The 16,487-nt window shown below is 38.7% G+C and overlaps 2 protein-coding genes across 3 annotated transcripts in view; both read left to right on the plus strand.

Annotated features, from left to right (window-relative positions):
- Positions 1 to 16,487, plus strand: part of LOC124118473 (zinc finger protein 420-like) — a 67,012-nt gene that overhangs the window by 5,989 nt on the left and 44,536 nt on the right. The window lies entirely within an intron of this gene.
- On the plus strand, positions 8,000 to 16,454 carry LOC124133296 (gastrula zinc finger protein XlCGF57.1-like). Of its 2 annotated transcripts, none has more exons than XM_048401173.1 (2): positions 8,000 to 8,137; positions 14,614 to 16,454. In XM_048401173.1, exon 2 carries the CDS (start codon positions 14,642 to 14,644, stop codon positions 15,977 to 15,979), a length of 1,338 nt encoding a protein of 445 aa, XP_048257130.1. In that variant the 5' UTR covers positions 8,000 to 8,137; positions 14,614 to 14,641; the 3' UTR covers positions 15,980 to 16,454. The 2 variants fall into 2 exon arrangements, with proteins under 2 accessions (XP_048257130.1, XP_048257129.1); XM_048401172.1 differs by lacking the exon at positions 8,000 to 8,137 and adding an exon at positions 8,145 to 10,400.

A 16,487-nucleotide genomic window follows, 5' to 3' on the forward strand; every position in this document is an offset into this window, starting at 1 on the left:
CTGGGTTCCTAATCCCAGTTCGCTGGTAGGTAACGAATCTATAGTTAAAGATTGCCATATTTTCCATGGTAATTCTGTTGTCTGTATTGGTTTTGCGTTTGCAACTACTTGGCAAGCATGACACCGCCATATTGCTGGAATATTGCTATAAGCGGTGTAAAACCATACTCACTCACTCACTCACTCTGACAACTCCTTGGTGTGTCTCATGAGCTAATAGATTGAGTGTTTGTTTCTGAAGACTATTGGGCATCCCAATTCTGTTTCTTTTAAGGATAATACCATCATGTTCTGAAAGTTCATCCATGTGAGTCCCTTGTATCTTGTATCTGTCCTTGTTCTGCTTCAAGATTTCTTGACATCTGCCAGTTCATAATCTCTCTCTGTAGCTGATCTGATTTCTTTGAACTTGATTGCAATAGGGAGAGCATTTTTTGTGATGCACAGTGGTGAATATATTCTTCTGCCACATTGTGTCTTACTTTGCTAATTTCTTGTAGGAATCTTTATAAGGCATCTGTTGCATTTTGTGAACCACCTCCGTAAACAGCCTTAAAGTTGTGGGCTGTTGTCTGAACACCCATCCCTCAATTCTTGGTGGTTTTGAGGAATGAGAATTAATTACCTCTAATGGTTTATTGTCTGTTTCAAGCTCGAACTTGATTCCATACAGGTTCATGTGAAAAATTACTTCTTTCTTAGTCTGAGAATATCTTTTCTTTACATCTGTGAGTGTTGTACTCGCATGTGCTACTTGGTGAAAACTGTTAATGCCAGTCTAAATATCCAAACCAACCGCTGTACATGTGTAGGCACTTTGCTTCTTTATTTTTCTTTAGCTTCATACACAAAAACAAGCTGTCATTCCGGCCAGCAGATGCTCACAAACACGATATTTTTCCTGCAGCCAAAACTTGTCTTGTTTCTGAGTGAGGGAGGCTCAAAGTCCAACTGGACTCCCATCAACAATAAGTCTTGGCAAAGCGTCATCATAGTATGCCATAATGTTAGCACTAGCAAGTCTTCACTTCAGTTTCTTCAGTGAGTTTTGCTGTTCTTTTCCCCAGTGTCATACTGTATTTGATCTTGTAAGTTGTCTCATGGGCTCTGGGATAAGTGCCAGGTCAGGAATGCATGTAGCACTGAGGTTTGCAAGACCAGTATTCCCGTTTACTGGTAATTACCAGTTTTTTCCAAGTAGAATTAGGCTTGGGCCCGTAAATCATGTTACTGCCAGTCCCTGTGGACCGGCAAATATAGTACCTTATATATATATCTTTGTTGTTAAATAAGTATATTTTTGAAACTAAGTCAGCTTGTCTGTTACCATCAGGGTTTCCCTCGTCTATTATAGTGCAGGGAAATAACATTTCGCTTTGCTTCGAGGTTAAATATATATTTGTAGCGACTTAGTCTCGAAATATTGAAAAATGGAGACAATTGTGACTGAACTTTGTTTGAATGATGTGTTGATCTAATTAAGTTACTTCAGAGATGACGTCATTGCATTGAACATGATGTTGAAGGAATGAAAACCAGGTAATTTTCATATGTCTTTTTATTTGTTGAAAGTTGGGAATGACAAAAATTAGAAGGGATTGGTAACTTTTAGAGTTGCAAGTCCACTAGGACTGGCAGTATCAAAAGCAAGCGGGAACACCGAAGACCTCGGAGGAAACTTACTGAGTAGTTATTTGCCAAATGTCCTCTTGTCCTCTGAATCCATATCTATAGCAATTACATGTTTCTGTGATTTGGTAGAAGTAGAAAAGACTTGATTGACAATTTGTCGCTCACTACTTTCGAACTCTGTATCTTGAAACTCTACCATTTCCATAATTCTAGCAATCTCTGAGGCTTTGTTCAAAGTTAATAATCCTCACAGAGAAATTTCCTTCTCATCCTGGTAGATTTGCATTTATCTACCATTTGATCCCTTACATTTCCCCCATGTCATTGAAGTACAAGAGTTATAACACACTCTTTGAAATCATTGTGAAAAGAGCATGCTTGAACATGTTGGATGAACCTCATAAGTTGTGGAGTGTAGACACCGAAGGCTGGAGTTGCTGGAGGATTGTGTGACCTAAAGGGCAAATTGACTTGAGTTGGGGGGATGGGGGGTCACATTTCAGTCGGCAATATACAGTACTTAGTTATTAGTATGTAACACCATAGCATACAACTGTCATGTCACAGGACAGTGTCAAGATATGAAAGGATATGGTCCATCGCCAGCTGGTCTCATTCTCTTTGCATCATGATAAGTAGTTTGTCATGATTCATTTAACGTCAAATTGTGTATGGACCCAGCCCTTGTTCTTATTGGTTGTGTTTAGGAAATGCATCAACACGATTGAGAAAAGTGACGACGCTTTTGTGTTTTCAGTGAACACCATAACAAACACAAGATAATAATGGAAGGACAAAGCCAGACATCGAATCCTGACATGGTTTCTAAAACATTTGTTATTACGGACTGTCAGAGAGAACTGCTTGAAAAAAGTGGTCTCAAGAAACACTCCGCTACTGACACGCTGGACACAATTGATGTCAAGAAACACAGTGGAATCAATCCTTACCAGTGTGTTGAATGTGGGAAATCATTTAAAATATCAAGGAACCTGCAGAGACACTTGAGGATTCACAGTGGAATCAAGCCTTATCAATGTGTTGCATGTGGGAGAGAATTTACACTGTCAGCTGGCCTGCAGTCTCACATGAAGATTCACAGTGGAGTCAAGCCTTATCAGTGTGTTGTATGTGGGAAAGAATGTACACGGTCAGGCGACCTGCAGTCACACATGAGGATTCACACTGGAATCCAGCCTTATCAGTGTGTTGAATGTGGGAAAGCATTTACAGAGTCAGGTAACCTACAGAGACACATGAGGATTCACACTGGAATCCAGCCCTATGAGTGTGTTGAATGTGGGAAAAAATTTACACACTCAAGTAGCCTGAAGAAACACATGAGTATTCACAGTGGAATCAAGCCTTATCAGTGTGTGGAATGTGGGAAAAGATTCACACAATCAGGAAGCCTGAAGAAACACATGAGTATTCACAGTGGAATCAAGCCTTATCAGTGTGTTGAATGTGGGAAAGGATATACAGACCCAGGTAGCCTGAAGAAACACACAGATGTTCACAGTGGAATCCAGCCTTATCAGTGTGTCGAATGTGGGAAAAGATTCACACAATCAGGTAGCCTTAAGGAACACATGAGGACTCACAGTGGAATCCAGCCTTATCAGTGTGTTGAATGTGGGAAAAGATTTACACACTCAGGTAGCCTGAAGAAACACACAAATGTTCACAGTGGAATCAAGCCTTATCAGTGTGTTGAATGTGGGAAAAGATTTACACAATCAAGTAGCCTTAAGGAACACATGAGGACTCACAGTGGAATCCAGCCTTATCAGTGTGTTGAATGTGGGAAAAGATTTACACACTCAGGTAGCCTGAAGAAACACATGAGTGTTCACAGTGAAATCAAGCCTTATCCGTGTGTTGAATGTGGGAAAAGATTTACACAATCCGGTAGCCTGAAGAAACACATGACTATTCACAGCAGAATAAAGCCTTAACAGTGTGTTGAATGTGGGAAAGGAAACAAAAAGTCATTATTCCGGCAGAGACACATGAAGATCCACAGTGGAATCAAGCCTTCCCAGAAGGAAGAGCAGTGTTAAATCAGTCATGCTTCAACTTTGAAATGAAATTCATTTTTGGTCAAGGTCCAGATTGATGATCCCGCGTGAGAATTCTCTCGTGAGTCATTTTGAATCAGACCCAGCTGACTTTGTTGAGCGATTTGAAAGCCAGTATATTGCAATACACTCAAAGCCTTACGTACTGATATTTTTCAATACAGTCACAGAAGAATTAATATCAATTTTAGCTACTATCTTGTCACTGTTGTCAGGTACCATTTCTGGTATCTTGGTAGGCAGCTTTGATTCATGAGTAGTTCCACTGGACTCTTCCCAGTCATATTTTTGGGGAGTCATCATGTATTATAGAAGAAATTTTGGTATTTCTGCCCTCCAGTCCCTTCCATCTGTTCTTAATATTTTAATAGCTTTCGGTATTACCTGTTCGTTTGATCTGCTCCTCCATTAGCAGCAGGCCAGTGAGGAGTCACACGTTTATCCTGGATAACATTTTCTTGGAAAAAGCTTTCAAACTTGGCTGATATGAACTGGGGTCCATTGTCCGGGGTTATTTTCTATGGGAGTCAATTGCTCAAAAAAATCTTTGCCAGGCATCTGACAGATCGTCTGGTAGCCTAGTGGTTAAAGCGTTCACTCGTCACACCGAAGACCCGGGTTCGATTCCCGACATGGGTACAATGTGTGAAGCCCATTTCTGGTGTCCCCCGCCGTGATATTGCTGGAATATTGCTAAAAGCGGCGTAAAACCATACTCACTCACTCTGTCAACAGAGATCAAGGCTATTTCATCCCATCCGCCTACAATGACATCATCAAACAATAATAATTCCTGTCTAAGTGTGTACAGATGATGCAATAATGGAGGTCACACCTTTTGGTGCAAATTCTTTTCCTATCGGTATATAGCTGAATTCTTTTGTTGAAGAGATGCTGGTATGAACATAAATGTAAGTTTATATTCTTTCATCTTTTCATGTCCTCTTGTACTGTGTTTTCGAGCCCCTAGGACATATTTCTGGTTATGTGTCACCAAGTGAGATGAGTCAATCAGGTGCCATTTTGTTTCCGTCATATGAGTTATGCAAATCAAGCAAAAGCTTTAACCTCCAGGTTACTTAATTATAAAGGTGACTGGATGTACACAACATGTAACCTGGTTTATTGTATGTCATTGTACCAAACGGAGAGAATTGTTGCCCATTCCATCAACCACCAACTACTCTGATGTGCCAGGCAAAGATTTGTTTATTAACCATGTGTTAACAGGCCACCATGATATTGTTTAATAAGAGCACAATGTGGAATAAAAAACTTTCTACCATGACACTGAAGAGTTAGAATGCTTCTGATTTGTCAAATTCAGGTATCGATTTCCAATTGATACCTCAAAATTAACAAACCTTTTCACACAAAGCCCTTGCATATGAAAATATTGATCTATTGATAGCCTACACATTGATGCATATAACAATGGCTGCTGTTGATAACACATTGGATTGAATACGTTCGACATCAGAACAGCTTATTAAACAAGATTAAATCAATTTCAGAACACACATAATTTAGTAAAAGACACACTATCCACTGTGTCACGACAACACAATCATCAGTCACAAAAATGAACATTCTCTCTTGTGTCATTCAATGCTGCCTTGTCTCCAGCTTAAAATGGCGGTATTCAGCCACACTTCAGGGTAGGTCCGTTGGCAATGAAATTCATTTCCACCAGTTACTATCAAGTAAATGGTGAACATAATTACAAAATAGGGTAGTCTGGGCTCATGCAATCTGTCAAGAGCACTGTCTCTATGAACAAGTATTTTGGCAGCCATGGACAGTTAACAGCAACGGGAGTGGGTTAATGTAACCATGTCGAAATTCTGTGTGGAGTCATTCTGAATATATATTACTGTTACTGGGGACATATTTCCAACCATAGGGTACATAAGCAGATAAGTGCAACTTAAACTATTACAATGGCAACACTGTGATTTTATAAGTTATTTGAGAAATAAATTAGTTCAGCATTTTTTGTCACTATTTCTATAACCTGTCATCCCTACAGTGGAAGGTGTCATGTTGATTTCCAAGAAATGATTGGTTGAGTCCAAGCTTTGCAAATATCAACAGGGTGCGATGATATTAAATGAATGTCTGTGGAATCTATTTCATCAATTCTTTTTTAAAAATCTATGTATTTTGTAAGCATAATGTTCAAAATAGTTAAGAATACGATCAATTTATCTTGAACTTGAATAATATTTCATGAGCTTCTTTCCAAAATACGTTGTATCTAATCTACAGGTAGACTACCTCAAATTTGAAAACACAGTAGGTTTATCTCCTAGTTCGCTCTCTTTGCTCATACAAAGGTGACAATTTAAATACAAGATAATGTGAGAATGAGTTTGACAAAACATGTTGCCATGTTACAGTTTTAATGTGTTCTTTTTAGCATGATTAGTGTGGGACCATTCATTGATACATGAATGCATCACATACAACTGTCAATATTGTAGGTCAGGGAAAGAGGCACAAAACTACTTAAGCATGTTAAGTAGGTAACTTGAATTGTGGCTGACTTATTAGCATCATTAGTGGCGAGACCACTGACACATCAGTGTATCACGATGCATTAAACTTCTTTATGACTAATCTGTAGGTCGGTGGATTAATACAAATTAAAGCGCCAAAAAACATTCCATAGCATAAGAAATCTTTACTCAAAGCAATCGATTGTATGATACTGACTTTATCATATACATGTGATTTTGAATCACCATCAAATAGTGATGATACCAGGTGTTCTCGAGAAGATCAGTGTATCCTGGCACCCATCACAAACTCATGCAAGGGCAAGTCAATAGTTCATGTGAAAAAACATCGGAACACATGATACATCAGAAGATTGCGGATACTTACAAAGTGAAAACAAGCCATTCCGCTGATACAGAATATCACTGACAATGAGGACAAAAATTGCAAAGTGCGCTTTGAAAAAATACACACTACTGTAAGTAATACTCCTTATCCCCTGAATGGCTTGTTATCACTTTATGAGTGTCAGCACACATGCAGCTACTTTCACTAATTAATCATCACTATATAATATTTCATGATTCTATATCAAGTGGGGAGAGATGTAGTTGTTATTGGTAATGTTCTTGTGAAAACGGGGTGGTCGGGTAGCCTAGTGGTTAAAGCGTTCGCTCGTCACGCCAAAGACCCGGGTTCGAATCCCGACATGGGTACAATGTGTGAAGCCCATTTCTGGTGTCCCCTGCCGTGATATTGCTGGAATATTGCTAAAAGCGGCGTAAAACCATACTCCCTCACTCACACTCACTCTTGTGAAAACATCTTCAGGAAATGCATAAGTCAATAAAGGAAAGTGACAACTCTTTTATGTTTTCAGTGAACACCATAACATCCACAAGTTAATAATGGAAGTACAAAGCCAACCACAGATTCCTGGCTCTGTTACTGAAACATGTGTAGTCAGGGACTGTGGGAGAGAATTGCTGGAAACAGGTGATGTCAAGAGACACCCTGTTACTAACACTCAGGAAAAAAGTGTTGTCAAGAAACACAAAGGAATTGAGCCTTATCAGTGTGTTGAATGTGGGAAAGAATTTACGCAATCACGTTACCTACAGAGACACATGAGGATTCACACTGGAGTCAAGCCTTATCAGTGTATTGTATGTGGGAAAGAATTCACAGAGTCAGGTAACCTGCAGAGACACATGAGAATTCACAGTGGAATCCAGCCTTATCAGTGTGTTGAATGTGGGAAAGGATTTACAGAGTCGGGTAATCTGCAGAAACATATGAGTATTCACACTGGAATCAAACCTTATCAGTGTGGTGAATGTGGGAAAGAATTTACACAATCACTTTACCTGCAGAGACACATGAGGATTCACAGTGGGATAAAGCCTTATCAGTGTGTTGAATGTGGGAAAGAATTTTCAGAGTCAGGTAACCTACAGAGACACATAAGGATTCACAGTGGAATAAAGCCTTATCAGTGTGCTGAATGTGGGAAAGGATTTACAGAGTCAGGTAACCTGGAGAAACACATGAGGATTCACAGTGGTATAAAGCCTTATAAGTGTGTTGAATGTTGAAAAGAATTTACCAGATCCTGTCACCTGCAATCACACATGAGGATTCACAGTGGAATCAAACCTTATGAGTGTGTTGAATGTGGGAAAACATTTACACAATCATGTCACCTGCGAAAACACGTGAGGATTCACAATGGAATCAAACCTTATGAGTGTGTTGAATGTGGGAAAACATTTACAGTATCAGGTAGTCTGAAGACACACATGAATAATCACAGTGGAATCAAGCCTTATCAGTGTATTGAATGTGGGAAAAAATTTACCCAATCATGTCACCTGCAGAGACACATGAGGACTCACAGTGGAATCAAGCCTTCCCAGCAGACATAAGTATGTTGAATCAATGCTGTGCTTCAACGTTGAAATGAGATTGCGATTTTTGTCCAAGTCAAGGTTGATCATCTCTTGTAAGAAATTTAGAGTTTGTAATCAAACTCAGCTGATTTTGTTGAATTATTTGTTACCATGGATGCACCACTGTCAACCAGAGACTAACAACAGTCAAGGCAGTGGAAACATCTAATCTATCTGAAGATTTATTTTCCACCAGGACAATTAACCTGTACACAAATCTGTTGTCACCATGACTACAGTGCATGACTGTGGCTTTGAACTCCTTGAACATCCTCCATATTCAACCTAATTCCTGTGTTACAGCATTGCCATAAGCCAGTATTAAGGCTGTCATGACATTCTAAATATCTAGATTTTTTAACAGAAAGGCCTCTTCACTGTCAGCTGAATGTAATTAGTTGTGTGGATAGTAGTTTTCCTCTGTTGTTGTTCTAGACATAAGTCAACATAGAAAACAAGTTCTGATAATATCCAGCATACTTTTGGTAGTTGTCATGCAGATAGTGAATCTTTTTTTATTTTAATATACATCATGATACATCATAGATTCTGTTCTCCGTGATGTTCACTTCAATAAACTGGTACGCCGTGATATAACTGGAATACTGTTAAAAGCGGCGTTAAACCCAACTCACTCACTCACTCAATAAACAGGTGGAGCGATAAAGAATGAGACAGCTTCTAGAAAGCTAGTGACAGCCATCTGTCCTCCATTGTGAGTGAAGTAGAATGAATAAAGAAGCAACAACACGATATGACTAAGAAGTATTCCCATGACAAGAGGCCAGAAGTGGGACGGATGACTTTCTGGTATCTCGTTTGATATGGAAGACATCACAACCATAGAGGTTTGACGAATACTGCACGAATACTGGTTGCATACAACGATTACCATCAGGTACTGGCTTGATCATGCACAAGCTATGGATACCTTGGTTCCTTCTGTACCTTAGGCTTTACGAGGAAGCATCTGGTGCCAAGGACCATCACCAGAGAACTGCCAATTTTATCGCACCATTGGCCATGTTGACTTATACCTAACCAAGAGGGTACACTTAAGGAACAAGGTAGGGGAGGAGCGATATCTATACAAGCCATGGTTCGTGGGTGTCCTTTGGACTGCACGTTCAGGGCTGGTCACCATGGGACTCCATTGAATCACTGTTGTCAAGAAGACCAGTGGTCTACTCTGGATCATGGATAACAACCTTGGTGGCTACCAGGGGACAAAGACGCATCGGACTCCGAGGGGGGGCCTACATCCCAGAGGCTTGAATGTCCGGGATTGTATGGTTCATCATCATCCACTACTAAGATGTCCAAAACTTCCATGGCCAGGCTTCACGAAACAAATCATCACTTGACCTCGTGAGGGCCTTAATAAATTGAAGGGTGATGAAAGGTTTCCACTACCCCAATTGAAGAAGCAAATCTACGAGACTCATGAGAATCCATTCCCTAATGTCTCTTCAGTTGATAAGGATTACTTAAAGCTGGTGAAGTTTCCTGACAACAAGATGTCGTTGCCTACATGAAGAAACAGGATTTGGTGTCTGTTAACAGACAGATGATGGAGATCGGATTTACATCAATTGCTTTGTGACATGAGTTTGCCATGTAATACCCCTATTCAGGAAACACATATGCCCAGTGATACACCCCTCTCAATGATGTTGAACCAAGTAGGCTAGCCTTGTCTGACAGGACGTTTGCAGATGTTGTCTGAGTTAAAATACAAAAAAAGTCAGGGAACCGGAACATTGACTCGTTTTTTCTGCCACATCCATCATAGGCACCGCAATAGCGGTTTTCGTTGAGATTGAAAGTACATCATGTCCCACCTTTGTTTTTTTTCCTCGAGTGTTCTGAAAGATGAAAAGCGAGAGACTAAAGTGGTGCATAGCGAGCTACATGTGCAAAGAATATTATGGATGTAACATATCACTGAGAGTATATTTTTATGAACCGGTGAAATGACAAGTCTCCATCTACTATATGAAGTGTTATCCCAGCCATCTTTCCCAATTCGTTGCATCTGGATTGATGTTAAATTGCCGGAAAGAAGTGAGGGTTTTTTGCCTTGCCCATGCACAGAGCACAGTGCAGAGGTAAACTATTATCCACATTATTTATTAGGATCAGCTGAAAGTGAAGTGGACTTCTGTTGGAAATCAAAAAGGTTTTTTTAGTTTGTCTGTTGACAGTCAAAATACAGGATTTAGGCAAAGAGGTTTATGAGGTAATATTCTTCGAATTCTTGACAATGATCAATATTGTTTGATAGTTGGCACCATCAGATTTCCAACTCTTTGTAAACAAGAAATAAGATCTGTCTGGCAAGCATATGCAAATAATGCTGACATGGTTTCTGATGTGTAATACATTTTACACCATCAGAATGAAACCTTCTACACCAGTTGGATCCAGGCACTCCAGCATTGGCAGAAGTGTGTGGACCTGGGAGGGGACTATATTGAAAAATAATAGCATGCAACTCCATCAGTGCATCCATCATTTGTCCATCATAGTTCGTATTCACCTGCCCTTCTTAACTCATTCAATATTTCTTGATGAATATTTAATTTTATACACCATATTGTTACAATCTTGTTGTTATTCTAGGTTAAAATAGGTCCCCATCAACCTTGCCAGGTATGACATTGACATCTGTTAAGAACAAATGTAAAGGTAGAGAAAGGTCATACCGATTAGTATAATTAATTGTGTATTGACTTTGTGTTGTAAGGAAGGAATATGTGCGATGTCCCCCCAAATATTCAAGGAACTTAGATTTGATGTTTATGATGGTATAATTAAGTAAACAACTCCAATAGTCATGACACTTGGGATTATAGTTGCTTTACACAACTCATTTAGATGTGACATTTTCAGCTCAATCAACTGGGAGCAAGCAACCCTTAAGAACTTGTTAATTGACCCAGTGTATTCTTAAAGATGAGCATTGGTCAACGGATGAATTCCTAATCATGCTTATGTTATTGTTGCTGGGTTGTGAATTTACCGCAAACACTGTTATATGCTCCATGCAAGTGCTCTATGGCAGGCAAACCAGTCTAAGAAAGCACAGACAATGCAATTGAGGTCACACTTTTTATCGAGGAATCTTTTCCTGTTGATAAATAGCTGAATTTTGTTGTTAAAGACATCAACTACCAGAATGAACACAAATGTAAATTTTCATTCTCGGTGTAACGATTGATGTTGTTTGGCTGTTCGAAAATAGGGTATGCAAGGATATATATGTAGCATGGACATGTATCATCTAATCCCTGTCTCGAAGATTAACCATAATCCTTAATACAATCACAGGAGGACTTTGTTTATATTCACAGTGCCTGAATCATGTTTGGTAAAGAAATGTTATAACTTATTTTTTTAGACTGTAGTAATGGTAAAACTAACTGGGCATCAAAAGTAAAACACATCCTATTCTCTACTGGTGTTGGTTACATATGGGAACAACAATTTATAAGTAATATCTCAAGCTTTCTGTCGGAATTCATACTCCGTCTAAAATTATCTTATGAACAAAATTGGCACACAGCTCTTTCATCAAGCTAAAAATCAACTCTTTACAGTTTATTCAAAACAAATTTCGGCTTAGAAACATATTTAAAAGAATTATCATTTTTTAAATATAAATATATAGCTCCGAATTGAGACTGAGAGGTATGAATAAGAGTTAAAATCTGAAAGGTTGTGTCTGGCTTGCAATCAAAATCAAATTGAAGATGAATTTCATTTTATAATAATTTGTGATCGATATGTACATTTAAGACGAATATTTATATATATATATATGTAAATCACCTAAAATTTACCTTTATATTAAAATGTTTCTCTCTCACTGTATACTCTGTAATGTATAATGGGCCTGTGGCCTACAACACATAATGAATAAAGACTCTATGATATTCACAGAAAGTGAATTGGAATTAATAATATGTGGATTCTCAAAAACTCAAAAGAATTGCTTGACATTTTACTGTCTCAGAAAAGAACCAAGTTCAATTCTGTCAAAACATTTAAGTTTTTAGTTCTGTGCACCACGATCCTACATGACAGACCAGCTTTAGGACAAACTTAAGGAAAAACTTCATTCCTTGATCCAGGGGGCTTTTGTTACAAAACGTGACCATAGATACAGTAGCCTATCTATCCTCAGAGGTTCAGAGGAATTTGTCAAAAATGAAAGCAATTGTCATTGAAAGTTTACTGAGAAAACAGTACCGGTAAATGAAATGCTGGACTTCCTAATTGGTAATTACATCTTTGTAAAATTTTGGGTAAAGACATATAAGCAAGAAGTAGACATCCCAAAAAGTTCAACTTAACATGGATATGGTCAGAATCGTACAGTCGACTCTAGTTTTGGCAGAGATTTCTTATGAATACAGAAAAGTTTTTGTAAATGCCTGAAATTCCAAAGTTAGATCTTATGCAAATTGGCTGAAGTTACATGATCTGAGCAGGTAATGATACTTTGTATCTCTGCTTTAACTACTGTCAGGAAATACCCAACATTTTCAAACAAAACATTGAATCAAATGAAGTGCAAGCAAGCTACGTAGAGACTTTAGGCCCTATTACCTATATAACAATAGTCCGTGCTCACATTGAATTGACCCTGGGTTGATTATGGAGTAGTGTGAGTGAGTATGGGTTTATGCCATTTTATGCAATATTCCAGCAATGTCAATGTAGGGAACACCAGAAATGGGCTTCACACATGTACCCATGTTGGAATCGAACCGGGGCCTTTGGCGTAACGATGACATGATTTAACCAGGAGGCTGCCCACCTGCCCAAATCATGATGGTGACTTGGACACAACATGTCACCTGGCTTATTGTGTGTCATTGTTCTAAACGGTGAGAATTGTTAAACGCCCAGTAAAATAACTAGAACAAATACCTCTTTTGATCTTGTGGTAAGATAAGGTCTCTCATTAGTTCTGATATTTGGCATCTGGATTATATTGATATGAAAAGTAATACAATTTACATTTGTTTTATCATTATGCTATGAAATTAATCACAAATAGATGTAATAATTTGGGAGACATAATTGATTGATTTCAATCATGTGTTTTTATCCCCCCGGAATATAATGTGGGGGGATATAGCGATCAGCCAGTCTGTCTGTCCGTCCGTCTGTCCGTCCGTAATCATTTCCTTTTCCGAGGCAGAACTCGAAAACAATTCAGTGTATTTGATCGAGACTTTGCAAATCTATCAGTCACATACTGAAGTTGTGCCTTTTGCTAGGAATTTTAGAAATTTGTATTTTTTACGTTTCCATGGCAACAAGTTGGACTTAGGTTCTATAGGGTAGAGTTCATTTCCGGAGCATAACTCAAAAACTGTTAAATACCTTCTTACAAAACTTTGCATGTCTACCAGGCACATACTGAACTGGTGTCTTTTGCTATTTAGGAATTTAAAAAAAAATTTTTTTTACGTTTCCATGGCAACAAGTTGGATTTAAGTTTTAATATAGGGTGGGTTCACTTATGGAGTATAACAAATTAACTGTTAAATATTTCCTTGCCAAACATTGCATGTCTATATATAAAGCACATACTGAACTGGTGCCATTTGATATTAAGGAGTTTTAGAAATGTTTATTTTAGAATTTCAATTGCAGCTGTTTTGACAGGGGCTATGAGAAATGTTGGGTCAGTTACCTGGTTTGGAACCATAATGTGTTAAAATGGGTGGGGGATATAGGTGACTTCGTTGACTATACGCTTGTTTAGTTATTGTTTCTTGTAATTTGTCACTTGTATGCATAAAAAAACCCCACAGAAACACACTTATTTTACTTTCCATTTCATATGGATGCGACCATGGTGGATCATTTGTGGGTAAACAATGTATGCTACTTCAAGAACATTCAACTCTTGACTCATTACAAACAGAATTGCATATTACTTGTGGTTACTTTACAGACAGCTGCCGGGGGGATATGTCATCTTTCTGATGACTCTTGTTTTACTCTGTATATTTTTGTAGAAATGTTGGGGTTAATTGGGATAATGATCAAGAAGAATATGTTCTCAATTTTTAATTAATTTTGTACTGTGACATATATCATTTGTACATAACTGTGGAACACATCCATGTGTATCCTGTTTCTCACAGGATGAGACAATAGTCATTGCCCTTCAACAAATGATAGTTATCATGTTTCGGCGCTTTGTGTGAGGTTTTAGAAAGTTTATTACACATGACACTTGTTACCTACTGGATATGAATATGTTATTATCAGTGTGTTGAATGTGAGAAAATCATTTACAGTATCAGGTAGTGTATCCTGATACATATCAAATCATCAAATTGTGTTAGCTCCCATCCCTGGTTGTTATTGGTGGTGTTCTTGTGGAAACATCTTAAGGAAATGGATTATGCACGACTCTTTTATGTTTTCAGTGAACACCATAACACCCACAAGTTAATAATGGAAGTACAAAGCCCACCACAGAATCCAGGCTCTGAAACATGTGTTGTCTTGGACAGTGAGAGAGATTTGCTGGAAACAGATGATCTCAGGAAAAACACTGTTTCTGACGTGATAGAAACAGGTGATATCAAGAAACAGGAGGGAATCAAGCCTGATCAGTGTGTTGTATGTGGGAAAGAGTTTAAATGTTCAAGTAAACTGAAGGCACACATGAAGATTCACACTGGAAACAAGTCTTATCAGTGTGGTGAATGTGGGAAACAATTTAGACAATCATATAACCTGCAGAGACACATTAGGAGCCACAGTGGAATCAAACCTCATCAGTGTGATGAATGTGGGAAAGAATTTTCAGAGTTAGGTAGCGTGCAGAGACACATGAGGATTCACAGTGGAATCAAGCCTTATAAGTGTGTTGAATGTGGGAAAGAATTTGCGCATTCAGATAGCTTGCAGTCACACATGAGGATTCACAGTGGAATAAAGCCTTATCAGTGTGTTGAGTGTGGGAAAACATTTACAGAGTCAGGTAACCTGCAGAGACACATGAGGGTTCACAGTGGAATCAAGCCTTATAAGTGTGTTGAATGTGGGAAAGAATTTGCATATTCAGATAGCCTGCAGTCACACATGAGGATTCACAGTGGAATAAAGCCTTATCAGTGTGTTGAGTGTGGGAAAACATTTACAGGGTCAAGTAACCTGCAGACACACATGAGGATTCACAGTGGAATAAAGCCTTTTCAGTGTGCTGAATGTGGGAAAGAATTTTCACGATCATGTCATCTGCAGATACACATGAGTATTCACAGTGGAAACAAGTCTTATCAGTGTGGTGAATGCGGGAAACGATTTACACAATCATATAACCTGCAGAGACACATTAGGAGTCACAGTGGAATCAAGCCTTATCAGTGTGTTGAATGTGGGAAAGAATTTTCAGAGTCAGGTAGTCTGCAGAGACACATGAGGATTCACAGTGGAGTCAAGCCTTACAAGTGTGTTGAATGTGGGGAAAAATTTACATATTCAGATAGCCTGCAGTCACACATAAGGAGTCACAGTGAAATCCAGCCTTATCAGTGTGGTGTGTGTGAGAAAACATTTACAGAATCATGTCATCTGCAGACACACATGAAGATTCACAGTGGAGAGAAACCTTATCAGTGTGTTGAATGTGGGAAACAATTTGCAAAATCAGGTGGCCTGCAGAGACACATGAGGATTCACAGTGGAATAAAGCCTTATAAGTGTGTTGTATGTTGGAAAGAATTTACTGAGTCAAGTAACCTGCAGAAACACATGAGGACTCACAGTAGAATCAAGCCTTCCTAGTACTGGTAGGCACAGCAAAGTTGAATCAGTGTTATACTTCATCGATATTGATATTTTGGTCCAGATCCAGGTCCATTATCACTCATGAGAATTTAGGCTGCTTTGAATCAAACCCAGCTGTTTTTGTTGAGCAATTTGTTACATGGATGCATCTTGGGCTCACCACCATCAGCCAGAGACTAATCAGTCAAAGCAGTGAAATGTCTAACGTCTCCTTTGGGCAGCTTAGTGGCTAAAACGTTCGCTTGTCATGCCAAAGAAATGGGTTCGATTCCCAACATAGGTATATTGCCATATTTTGCTGTAATATTGCAAAAAAGAATAAAAGAATATGAAGGCTTAATCATGTTAATGTTGTATTCCACCAGGATAATGCACCTATAATCTATAAATCTGTTGTCGCCATGACGACAATGCATGACTGTGGCTTTGAACTCATTGAACTTCTCCTTATTCCCCCAAATTCCTTCAAACACCAAACTCTGACTCTGACGTGTTGTGTGGATAA

Source organism: Haliotis rufescens, unplaced genomic scaffold (genome assembly GCF_023055435.1).
Source record: "Haliotis rufescens isolate VD_foot unplaced genomic scaffold, xgHalRufe1.0.p SCAF_21, whole genome shotgun sequence".
In the NCBI taxonomy this organism is placed as follows: Eukaryota; Metazoa; Mollusca; class Gastropoda; order Lepetellida; family Haliotidae; genus Haliotis; species Haliotis rufescens.